The sequence below is a fragment of the Oculina patagonica genome, chromosome 4 (assembly GCF_052425735.1).
Source record: "Oculina patagonica isolate OP01 chromosome 4, crgOcupat, whole genome shotgun sequence".
Taxonomy (NCBI): domain Eukaryota; kingdom Metazoa; phylum Cnidaria; class Anthozoa; order Scleractinia; family Oculinidae; genus Oculina; species Oculina patagonica.
This window is the reverse complement of record NC_135761.1, coordinates 33,846,116-33,859,066: the sequence shown is the minus strand read 5'-3', so window position 1 is coordinate 33,859,066 and position 12,951 is coordinate 33,846,116. Positions and strand designations below refer to the sequence as shown.

The 12,951-nt window shown below is 37.7% G+C and overlaps 1 protein-coding gene across 1 annotated transcript; it reads left to right on the top strand.

Annotated features, from left to right (window-relative positions):
* The first annotated feature begins 4,868 nt into the window (after window positions 1-4,868).
* LOC144648611 (uncharacterized) lies at window positions 4,869-12,155 on the top strand. Its single transcript, XM_078508123.1, has 6 exons — window positions 4,869-5,002; window positions 5,107-5,296; window positions 6,104-6,206; window positions 7,628-7,863; window positions 8,820-9,627; window positions 11,717-12,155. Exons 3-5 carry the CDS (start codon window positions 6,118-6,120, stop codon window positions 8,915-8,917), a joined length of 423 nt encoding a protein of 140 aa, XP_078364249.1. The 5' UTR covers window positions 4,869-5,002; window positions 5,107-5,296; window positions 6,104-6,117; the 3' UTR covers window positions 8,918-9,627; window positions 11,717-12,155.
* The last annotated feature ends 796 nt before the right edge of the window (window positions 12,156-12,951 follow it).

The following is a 12,951-nucleotide window of genomic DNA, read 5'->3' as shown; positions in this document are numbered from 1 at the left end:
CATCCTCGCAAGTTTGGTACAAGAGGCAGCCGATGGGTGAAAAAAAGATCAACAGCATGATGAAATCCGTCATCGAAGGAATGTCACTGGAAGATTCATTCAAACCACAGCGCCAGAAAAACAGTTATGAAGAATCTTAAAACAGCAGGTCTTGAGCGAAGTTCCACATCGGGAGTCGGAGGGGGGACTTTCTCCATATTTGGTGATTGTTCCAAAAAAGATCTTATTAAGTTTTTATAAATGGCTAAAGGATGAATACAATCATTCGCCAGCCCTTCTACTGCAGTCACAATATCTTGGGCACCAAGAAAAAAACGGCTATTGGATTTTATCAGAAAGCATACCGTAAGTAGGAAATTAAAAGTACTGCATTTCTTGTTTATGGCTACCAATAGCTTTGTTTATGGCTTCTTTTCCTTAATCTTTTAATAATAAAAAATGGCTTGGATGCTTTCTTTAAAAATGATGTTTTTTTTTCAGGACTGACTGCATGTTGTTTCCGTTTTTGCCTGGTGTTTTTTTCCTTTCTACAGCTCCACATTTTAGATGGACAAGTATTAGATGAAAAGGAGCAAACTAAATTCTTTAAGGGCCCATTACAGTATCTTTTGGGGCCGTTGCTAGGGAGATTTCAATTGGCTGTAACTTAATATATCTTTGCTTTTATTTAACCGAATTTAGACAGGCGTTTTAGAGTACGACTGCAAGTCAGTTGATGACGTCATCGGTTCACGTCTAATGTCACGTGACCCAGAACAAAAAACTGAGTTTTACGCAAGAAACTTACGGTCTCATTCATAGTTTGTAGTATTATGTCAATCAGTACGTTTATCTTAAAAAATGTAAGCATGCGTTTTCCGTTAGCACAAAAACTTGAAAAATAAGTAAAGAAAATGTGTTCTTTTGACCACGTTTTTGAACACAACTTTAATGTTGTTTTGATTTTCCGAAAACGCATGCTTACGTTTAAAGAAAAATGTATTTTCTTTCGATTTACTGCAAAAAACAGAAGGTACGGTTTTTTCCTTCCGAGAAAAACTCGCATTTTTGTTCGTACCGGAAGTAAAATTATACGGTGAATGATTGGTTGAAATCATCGTAATTGACATTGCTGCACTTAGTTGGCTTACCCCCCGCTCACGTACGCTTCAAAAACTATAATTTTTCGACACGGCAAACTTTACTTCTTGCTTGTATTCGGACAGCTTTAACAACGTTTACTGTCGCTCAACTAACATGTAGAGGCTAAGACAAATGTAAACAAAGGCGGTCGTAAGTATTAAAAAGAGTTTAGTGTGAGTTTCTTTATTTTCGGCTTGTAATTTGCGAATTAGCGTAAACGGCGTTATCGTGTTTTGAGCAAGAAGGCTGCAATTCATAGTTCGGTTGAATAAATAGTTAACGTTTGTAAGCTAAAATGTTTTTATACAGGTGTTTTATATAGTTCAGTTTTCGCAGTTTTGTACCTTACTGAATTTGTCCTGTGGCTAGACTGCTGTACGAATCTTAATCAGTAGTTTCTGCAAGCAATTTACGGCAGATAAATCGAGTTCATTCCTATATTTCTGCGTGCGTAAAAATTATCTTACCTTCGTTTCGCGAACGAAATGAGTCGCTGTTTTTTTTTTCGAGCTTCGTTTAGTTCTAGTGACAGTGCTTTAATTTTTGCCAGTAGCTTTCACAGATTTCTTCAGTGAGCTAAAGGGGAAACTGATGAAAATACGGTAGCGCCGCACATTCGCATGTTTTCTAACGCATCGGCACTACTTTGAAAAATATTACGGCGGTTTCGGATACTTGCCTCAGGCTTCGTATATGTTTTGAAATCATTTAGTACGACAAACTTTTTTTTAGTTCAATTTACCCAGTTTCTGTTACTGTAGAACAAATTTCCGTGATTGGAATATGATTCTAACCGAAAGCTAAAAGGGAACTATTAAAACTCGCGTAAAATTTTGCCGCTAAGCTGAGAAAACCGGAAATAAAATTGCACTTGCGTGGCAACCGCGTAGCTTGGCAACGAGATACTGTAATGGGCCCTTAACCCACCATTAGCAAAATTTTCCATTGTAATAAACTCCCAGCTTCTGCGCGATGATTACTTGGCTGAAGCTGTAAAGATGTAAAGCGTTCTAATCTGTATTATTTGCTTTTAATGTTGCTATTTCTAAATTAAATTGGAGATATATGTTATGTTAACAGGAGTATTTAAGTGGAGTACAATTAAGGAAGTAAAAGGGCGATTATATGAATTAATAGCACGAACTTATTTTGTGTGAAAAAGATAAATGTGTGTTAAATCGGTTGTACAACATGTCCACTGACATGTAAACTTGTACGCGCTTTAACATATGTGATATTCAAGGATGCCATTTGTTGCCGTAGGTTCTTCTGTGCAACAACAAGTACAATGTACAGTTGCAAGAAGATACAAAACAAAAGAAGAGGCACAAATTGGTCTCGGTGTTACCATTGACACCCCACGACAGGCAATTGATGTTATGCATCAAATCATGGAATGGACTGAAAGGGAGACCAGAGCATACATTTTGGAAAACCTATCAAAAAAAGTTCCTCAACAAACAGCAGTTATTGGAAATTGTGAAGAACTGCCTGTTACTTGCAGATAGGGAAACACTTCTGAAGTCTGGAAATGAGATTTTCATAAAATTAGCAACAGATATCGGGATTGACAGTAATCCAAGAGACTGTTGATCTTTCGCTAACGGCAATGAAACGGTTACAGAATAAAGGGGAAAACAGCCTTGTTTACACGTTCTGTGCTTGTGTGGGCAAAGATAGACCAGGGAAAGAGGTGACTCTAATGCTCTTGGAAAGGATGCCTTTTGGTCTCTTAGAGTACTCTAATGAGTTCTTCACTTGCACAAACATCCACCAGGTGATTTCTTAACATTGATAGTTTGTTTGCATCAAGCGTTACCCAGCCGATTGAGGCTTAGTGGCCTAAAGAGTGGGGCGCTAGATTGTGGAGCGAAAGTTCTGGGTTCAAGCACTTGCTGGGGTCAATAATTTACTCTCATAGTGCCTCTTTCCACCCAGGTGAATAAATGGGTACCGGCCAAAAAAAAGCTGGAGTGGGTACCCTGCGATGGACTAGCATCCCATCCAGGGGAGAAGAAATATTCTTAGCTGCTTAATGCCATCAAAACCAGAATAAGCTCTGACAGTATGCAACACTTGGCTTCTGGCTACTCTTAATTATTATGATAATTGGCATTGGCAACTTACAAATAACAGTGAGAGTGATAAATGATCGTCGCAGTGAATTTCCAATTTAAGCAATTGGAATAAAGAAGCCTGAAAAAAATTCAGGGCTTCAACGGGATTACAAATAACAGTGTCCTCAATAAAAAAATTCCCTCTCTGGTTCAGATTTTATTTTTATTTTTCATTTCTTCATTTAGAGTTAAGATTCCCTGTGAGGGTCAAATGAAGCTTTATTGATTGTATGAAAATAATACTAATATTTATTTGTTAACTTTGTACTTGGCTTGTACAGATATCTGTTCCAGAGGATTTTAAACTGTGGCATAACAACAACATTGTTATATCCTTCTGCTCTAAAAACATACGGAAAAAGTGGAATATCTTACACTTCCTACAATCAATCTAAACCATTTTCGCCTACAATCTTTAGGATGCTGCATAAGGCAAATCCCAGTGGTAGATTTTGGCTAAAACTTGATGGTACAGATGTGAAACCATGCCTAATGCATTCAATGAAAGGAGTTTGGAATGGAGATGTTGATCTTGGAGATGGGAAACTGAAAGAGCTGAGAGCGGAGTATGAAACCAGTCTGACAACATTTTAAGGGTCATCTTAGGCGCGAACCAGAACAGAATTAGAGGGCAAGTTGAGAGAGAGGCTAGATGAATTAAAAGCAGATAGCGACTTTCTTCGTGAAGGATTAAATGAAGCTGTTGACAACTACAGATAGAAGTACAAGAACAACAATACATCTGAAGAGGCGTTAAAGAGTGCAAATTGGGATGTTGTTGAATTCCAGACCCTCCTACAACAGGCGCAGTCCATGGCCAGTGTTATAGAAACAATCCTGATTACGCTCAACCCTGCAACGTGCACAAATCGAATAGTGCAGAGGGCTAAAGCATCCATCAAAGACATCCAAGTGGATCAATATCTAAGGAACATCTTCAAAAAGAAGCGATCAGTGGCAAGTCATGTTCTTGTCTTCATGTTAACGGTTACAGTCGTAGCGCGCACTTTTGTAATTCAATAGCGTAGTGGAAATGTGTGTATAACAGTTTTCTTCCATTCACCCTGAGGAAGGCCGGTAAACCCGACGAAGTATAGGTGATTGTGAAAAAAGTGTCAAAACTTCATTTGTGTTTATTTATATTAATATGTATATAGACGTTTACTTTGAATTTGTTTAAGTGCCACCCTCAAAAAATAAAGTTGATTACTATTATTATCAACCCTAGCAGCTCCAGGTGCCTTCTCAAAATATAATGTTCCATTGATTGCTTTCTCGTTAAGTGAAGGTTGAGCCACACCCAGATTGGTCTGTTTTAGGGGTTCTTTTCAAAATTCTCGACAAGAATCCCCATCCGATTCAAAAAGGAACCCCCCGCGCTCTTAGATAAACAGCCAGATGTTGGAGAGCGAACTGATCAGCCTTTACTGGATTGTGTTGTGAAAAATCGGCTTATTTTCTGTTTTTAAGTATTAGAAAATTAGCAAGTTACAATTACACTAGTTCTCACAGCAGTGTACTCTTAATTAAACAATTACTGGTAAGGTTTTAATAAAGGTGCAAATACACTATACCATTCTTATATTTAATGATGCGGTATCAATTGAAATTATTTTCATTTTCAGGAAATGTTTGCAACATCAGTTAGAGGCCTACATGATCGATTTGATGTCTTAGACAAGGCAATCTTAGCCTTATCTGAAAAACAAAATTCAAATGAGAAAAAGTTAAAGGAGACAGCAAGTAAAGTTTCTGGAAATTAGGTAAGATTTGATCAATTCTTTTAAAATGACAGATTAGCATATAAAAAATCATCTTTCTTTACTGCAGTAATGATGCAGACAATTTTTATTTCTATTGTTTTAAGGTTTCCAGGCCTCTTAACTTAGTGGTGAGCTATTCACCCATAAGTACTGGTGCAACACCAGTACCGGCCATCACAGTACAGAAAACCCCCAAGAAGGAGCTCGAGGCAGGGGAGAAGGAAGAAAGTTCTGCAAAGTAGATCAACACTGATACACAATCACAAGCTGCATCTGGATCAACAGAAAGCTCTGGTTCGTATTCCCCTAACCTTGAATAGGGACGTGTTCTGACCATTTGAAACTAACAAGTCATTTTTTAATTTTTTTGTTGGAAAGCGAATGGAACTTAATGACAATATATTGCTTTTTTGAAAATCTCTTCAGAAAATGACTGCAAAATTCTGTAGAAAAATTGAGTATTCCTCTCGCTTTCACGTCTCCTATATAGACAGAAGAATCCCCATTTATATTAAGGTCAGTTTAATTCTGTTGATTTCACTGATTTGGGGGAAATGCTTACCATCATTTTCCAATGGTTATCCAACCAGTCTATTTCTGCAATTATATGCTAAACACCCCTGTATATTATTTAAAGAATTCAAATAATGATTTTATATTTCGAATACCTCACATTTATTACTTGGGTGATGGCAGATTTAACATAAATATCATGAGATAAAAAGTAATTGTAAAATAATTGTGACATTAGCTCTGACTAGCCAATTGTTTTACTTTGTATATATAGGGTATATTGGGCACAGGAACTTTGGAGTGCTGGCCTCTCCAGAGGTCATAAGGAGAGAAGAGGAGCAGGCTAGGGGTGTTCCAATATCCCTAGCCTTTAATCTTCTAAACATCCTTGTTGACCTTGAGACACAGAATTGAATTATTTAAAAATGGTATCTAATTTACAAATTTCAGCCTAACAGGTTCTTACTCACAGGTTTTTACTGTATTTATTTCTTTTATAATTCATGATGCTTACTTCACAAGTTTATTATGCATTTTGTTTCCTCATGCTTTTATTTGCTTACATGTTACATGGAGAATGTACTCCAGTTGGAATATTAAAAATGGCAACTTCACAGACACTGCCCTTCTGGTGGGATGATGTGTCAGATTTTCACACACTAGAGCACTTGGTCTTCAGACCTTTAAACAGGTAAAATCTGCTTCCATTTTGTTTTTCTTTTGCACTTGTAAACTGTTAATAGGCACAAATCATGAAAAGAATTAATAAAAGTTGAAAAAGCTAAACACGTAAAAAGAATCCAACACCTCAAGAAGATAACTCTACAACATGGCTATTACCTCAGAAAACGCATAAACAACCTTTCATTGAACCTTAAGAATTTCCTTCACCATCTTCAACTTCGAACCAATTCATGGCCCTACAACACTGCTCTTCTTCTAGAACACGAACAAAACCTTCTAAGACTATCTGTACTACAAGATGAAAAAGATAAATTAACCTCAACTAATACAATCCACAATTTCACAGACCTCAACCTTCCAACCGACTTCGTCCAACTTCTTAACAAAGGCACCAACTTTATACCTACCTCAGAAAAATGCAGCATCCACTCAATAAAGAACACCATCTCATCTGAAGTAAATTCAACTCTCTGCAAACTTATCACGACATCTGAAACCTGCAAATCTATGAAAGCTCCTCGACCATCTAAGAACAAAAACAACCACAGATATCAGCCCTATTATAAGAACCCAATCAAGCTACTAGAACAACAGCAAACAAAACCTAATTTTAATTTACACATCATAGATTATGTCCACAACACCACCTCATACACCAAACACTACCTACAATCTAACAACCTACATACACTCCTCAAACAACAACACCTTAACATCACTCATAACCTACATACAATCAATCAGCACACGCAACGACATTGTACTTACAAACGACTACTGAACTCTACCCCCCCAGACAAACTGCAACTACCTTACATGAAACGTCTCCCCAAAGTACACAAACTTACTACTACAGCCTCTCCTTCCAACCTGGACAAACTAACTGGACGACCAATTTTAAAACTGAAAGACATTTTAATAGAACGAGACATACGATTTCCATTAATTTACAACTCAACAAACCTTTTAGACTTACTACACCAATTTACACCAATTACACTCCAACTACTTTTGACTTCACATCACTATACACAATCATAACTCATTCAGACACCATCCATGCCATTATCACCAGCTGCAAAATACTTAACTTACCTACTTTTTCACAGCAGTGTACTCTTAATTATACAATTACTGGTAAGGTTTAAATAAAGGTGCAAATACACTATACCATTCTTACATTTAATGATGCAGTATCAATTGAAATTACTTTCATTTTGAGGAAATGTTTGCAACATCAGTTAGAGGCCTACGTGATCGATTTGATGCCTTACACAAGGCAATCTTAGCCTTATCTGAAAAACAAAATTCAAATGAGAAAAATTTAATGGAGACAGCAAGTAACGTTTCTGGAAAAAAGGTAAGATTTGATCAATGTTTTTAAAATGCTAGATTAGCATATAAAAAAATCATCTTTCTTTACTGCAGTAATGATGCAGACATTTTTTCGTTCTATTGTTTTAAGGTTTCCAGGCCTCTCAACTTAGTGGTGAGCCATTCACCCATAAGTACTGGTGCAACACCAGTACCGGCCATCACAGTACAGAAAACCCCCAAGAAGGAGCTGGAGGCAGGGGAGAAGGAAGATCAAAGTTCTTCAAAGCAGATCAACACTGATTCACAATCACATATACAGGCTGCATCTGGATCAACAGAAAGCTCTGGTTTGTATTCCCCTTACCTTAAATAGGGACGTGTTCTGACCATTTGAAATTAACAAGTGAAAAGCGAATGGAACTTAATGACAGTATTTTGCCTTTTTGAAAATCTCTTCAGAAAATGACAGGAAAATTCTGTAGAAAAATTGAGTATTCCTCTCGCTTTCACATCTTCTATATAGAGAGAAGAATCCCCATTTATATTAAGGTCAGTTTAATTCTGCTGATTTCACTGATTTGGGGGAAATGCTTACCATCATTTCCAATGGTTATCCAACCAGTCTATTTCTGCAATTGTATGCTAAACACCCCTGTATATTATTTAAAGAATTCGAATAATGATTTTTATATTTCGAATACCTCACATTTATTACTTGGGTGATGACAGATTTAACATAAATATTATGAGATAAAAAGTAATAAATAATCTGCAAAAAAAATCATTGTGTACTTTTATGAGATCCTGTTACATAATTGTGACATTAGCTCTAACTAGCCAATTGTTTTACTTTGTATATATAGGGTATATTGGGCACAGGAACTTTGGAGTGCTGGCCTCTCCAGAGGTCATAAGGAGAGAAGAGGAGCAGGCTAGGGGTGTCCCAATATCCCTAGCCTTTAATCTTCTAAACATCCTTGTTGACCTTGAGACACAGAATTGAATTATTTAAATTGTTCAGAGTTACGGTTGTTCTTGGGCTCAACTGGTCTTGATCATTAATATATGATTCTTCTGGTGTCACATTGGAGCGCTTTTTAGAACACATCGCCACTTCTTTACTGAACGCTTTTTTTAGAATGATGCACATACTCTAGAAACCAAACCATTCAAATCCAACAAGATTCAAATAAGTGCCTTAGTATTCTACAGTCAAGCTGTCACTTGTAAATTATACCTTTATTATTTTACCTTTATTGTTATGCAATAGTTTAATGTTAAATTGCGTTTGAACTTTTTCTAGGGTATGGTGCTTGTCTACCAACAGAATCTGCTACAAATTCCTCAATCATAGTTGATGATGACATGAACGGTGCTTGTTCTTCCTCAAAGCGGAGGTGAAGATTGTTCTTCCAAAGAAGAGAGTGAGCAGTGATGACGTTTTAAGAATTCAATACAAATGTCTCTTGTCAAAAAGAAAACTTGCTTCTGAAAAAAACAGAGACTGCAATTTCAAACACAGCTTTTGGAGCAGCAAGTGAATGCTTCATATGCTAGTGCATTGAATAAAGACGTTGTGCTGAGTAGGCTAGACGCTGTCTTAGCAATTTCTGGCACACGTCATTTTACTAGTTGGCATACACTTGTTTCTGTTAGGATCACCCTTCAGCGAGTTATGCCTCAAAACAAAGTAGTCTTTAGCGACGATGACAAGAATACATTGGATTTCCCAGTACTTGTCTCACCAGCAAGGCAAAGTCTATATGCTAGCTACTTCAAGACATTCCAAATGGATGGCAGTTCCCAAGGAAAATTTGTATGAAAACACTGGAAAGAGATAAGGATCACTGGGAAAGGAAGCGTTTACTTGTCACTCTTTCACAGCAGTTTTGATGGAAACGATGAACTGACAATAATGGTAAAGTTATCTGAATGTATCACTCAATAGAAAGTGCATATCCCATTCTCACTTGCAGTAGTAAGGATTCCAAGAGTGGTGCAGTGACCTGCTGCATAAACGTTGCACTGGTAGACACTGTTCCCAGTAAAATTCCTCAGCTAAACTTAATTCAATTGAACAGGAGAATGTTTGGGAAGTAAAAGCAGATTGTGTAAAAACCATTGGCCATGCTGCCACAAGCCTGCAGAGAAAAGGAAATAAAAAGGAAAGGACCCCCAGGAGAGATGAGTTCGATTTTGCTGATAGAAGTTGAAATGGATATCAGTTTTAGAATGATTTCCACAAATGTCCAGCTCATGAAAGTAAAGGAAGCCCGTAAAAAACATGGAGTAGCCACATCTACTCAAAATGAGCAAACCTTCAAACTGCATAGGCTAAAACCTTCGTCTGGCTATAGACACAGTTACTGGAATATTGAGAACAACTTGAACCGCATCTGGTTTTGTGATCCACACGAAAAACCCGTATTCTTTGGTTTATTTTAATGTCTTTGTTACTGGTATTTTTAAATATTTTTCCGAGTTTTTCGATCGCTTTGTTAAAATTAGTAAATCTTTCTTCAAATTATTTTACACTATGAAGCAATGAAATACTCTAGTCGGGTGTACTGATGGGTCTGGCTCTGCAATTTCTCTGCATAAGCCTTGATCACTCTGATTTGATCCCCGCTCTTTAGCCACAATCAAAGTGTCACTGCATTAAAGAAGGCCTTACAAACGTCTGTGGGCAACCCTCCTGTATAATTCCAGTTATAAGCCCCACTGCTGTTACCCATAAGTCCCCCTGGTTACAGGCCGATCTACTTGCAAGCAAAAATAATACATCTGGTAATAAGCCCCTCCCCATGATATAAGCGCTCATCCACTCGATGGCAGTACTCAACAGGCTTTAATGTTGCTTACTTTTTTTACTGACTTTTTAACGTGTAAACGTATTTCCATAAACACTGTCGTATCTTGTTTTGAAACGTTTTTTTTATCTCATTTATAAGTCCCTCCATTAATAAAGCTCCACCAAACCACTTATGATTTTCTATAAGCCCAGAGCTTGTAAAAAGTCTCGCCCATCGACGAAAGTTCAATCTGTAACAAAGCCTCCTCCGAAAAAAGGAGTGAAAGTCAAACCACTATTGTTGCTTTAGTTGATCTTCTGTAGTAACAATGGCCAAAACACGGTTTTTAAAATGTGAAAACAAGATTCAAGATTCCATCTCAAGCACAGCCTGAATACAATATATTCCATAGCCATGAGCGAGGATGCTAGTTATGAAATACATATAGAAATATTTCTATTCTGTTAGAAGTTCTCAAACGGAATTGCAACGAGAAACACCCTTGCAAGATGGGCTGGGGATATAAAGTTACTTTTCCCAGGCTTATGTGAGAAACCCGAAGCAAAAAGAAAAAAGCTTGAAAAATAAAAGAACAGCTCAAGGAGGTTTGTTATCGTCTTTCTGAGTACAATAGACTTGATGGATACAATAAAAGTATACCTCACCTTCTCAACGTGATCTTGAGTGCCAAAAGTTGGCGATGACAAAGATGACGAGGACACTTAGTAAAACAGCGATTGTGCACTTTGTCCACTGTGTGTGCTTTTAGACCCAGGGGGGACTCGCATATAAAAGTGACGGGGATGCTTTTCGTCTCGCTTAGAGGTGTAAATTTTGGATGTTTTGTCTCGCTAAGGCTGTTCCTGGAAAGATGGCAATATGTTTAGCATAATGGTCTCGTTTAGGGTTACACAGGCAGAAATACACAAGTATCAATTCTTTTTTTAATATTTTGGTATCTTTTAGGGGTCAAGAGAAGGTTGAGCCACACCCAGATTGGTCTCTTTTAGGGGTTCTTTTCAAAATTCTCGACAAGCATCCCCATTTGTTTCATAAAGGAGCCCCCCTGCTTCCACCCAGATGTTGTTGAAGAGCGAACTGATTGGCCTTTACTGGTTTGTGTTGTGAAGAAGCAGCTTATTTTCTGTTTTTAAGTAGAAAAAACTTAGCAAGTTACAATTACACAAGTTCTCACAGCGTTGTATGCTTAATTTTTTTAAAAAATTGATTACTGCTGGGTTGCTGGGTAGATAAAAAGTCATGGGACTTAGTAATAAGGGTTTGTAAGCTCGTCATCCCCCTCATCATTTTGGGCACCAGTGCTTTCTGAGTAGCACGTTCCTCAAAGTTAGTTTTGTAGTAGACAAGATGATTTGTGTCAACATTACAGAACTTCTTTCAACACCAGGTTCGACGGAAGAGGGTAATGTTGTCGTAGACAACAACCAAACATGCGACCAACCAGAGGACCTGGAAGAGGCGAAGCACGAAACAGAAGTGTTAATTCCAAAGGAAATTGTACCTGATGTTAAGAAATGGCTAACTACCAACAACGTCGGCCAAGTAATGATCGCCAACAAAGTGCTTGACAGAGCGTTATCAACTTTCTTCGACCCGATGAGAAATGCTCCGGAAACATTACCATATGGCCACGGGAAAAGGATTTTGGAACAAATGCACAAGTTTTTGTGCAGTTCTCGGCAAAAAAAAAGAACTGGTCATGCTTAGCAACAGCTGGTCATTTTTTGTTGGTTTGTAAAAAGTTGAAGCCCTAATAACATGCATTTCTGGTCTTAAATAGGGTCAGAACGAGAGACAAATGTGAGTTTGATGGGAGCCCAGAAAAAAAGACTGTGAATTAAGCTGCTCTTTCTCTTAAAGTGCTTTGTTAGAAGGCATCGGCCAGGATTTTCACCCTTTATTGGTACTGTGCTCAGATCATTTTAAAACAGAGCTCTTCACATGTTTGTCTGGTGTTATACCAGGGACAAAAGATTTTAGACGACTAAAAGCTGGGGCAGTCCCCACCATAGATAGCACTGTGTGTTATGAAACTGACCAGAGAGAACGAAGACGGGTAAGTGTACCACATTTCTGGTTTGTTTGCCTGTACGACATCGTTGCTACTTTGTTTTGTACATGTACGGTGAATAATAATTGTTTGTCACCTCGTTGTTTAACTGATATTTAACCGCTTTTTTCTGTTATACTTACGAGAAGCATTATCCAGTCATGGTGAAGACCCCGGAAATGAACAACTGAACGATCGGGTGAATCTCAAGGTGAATCTAATACCTAAGTCTCGAAGGCCTTAGTGGAAATTCAGGCAGCTTCTAATTTTCTTTACCACTTTATCAGATCTTTTTATGAATTGGGAAGGTGATAATTTTCTTTTTTTTACTTGTAGCTGCAGATTCGATCAAACTACAACACCTGCAACACCAGCCGCCAGTCTTGTGAAAATTGTGACCGGCGCAACTGTTGCTGTGAGTGCGATTTATTAAAGCTGAAGGTGAGGCGGCTTCAGAAAAGGCTCAGTAAGACAAGAAAGAAAAGGGAAGAATTAAAGCGTGAAATCAAGGAGTTCAAACGAGAAAGTAATAAAGTAAACGATGTGGTTTGTTATTCTTGTTATTTTTTGTT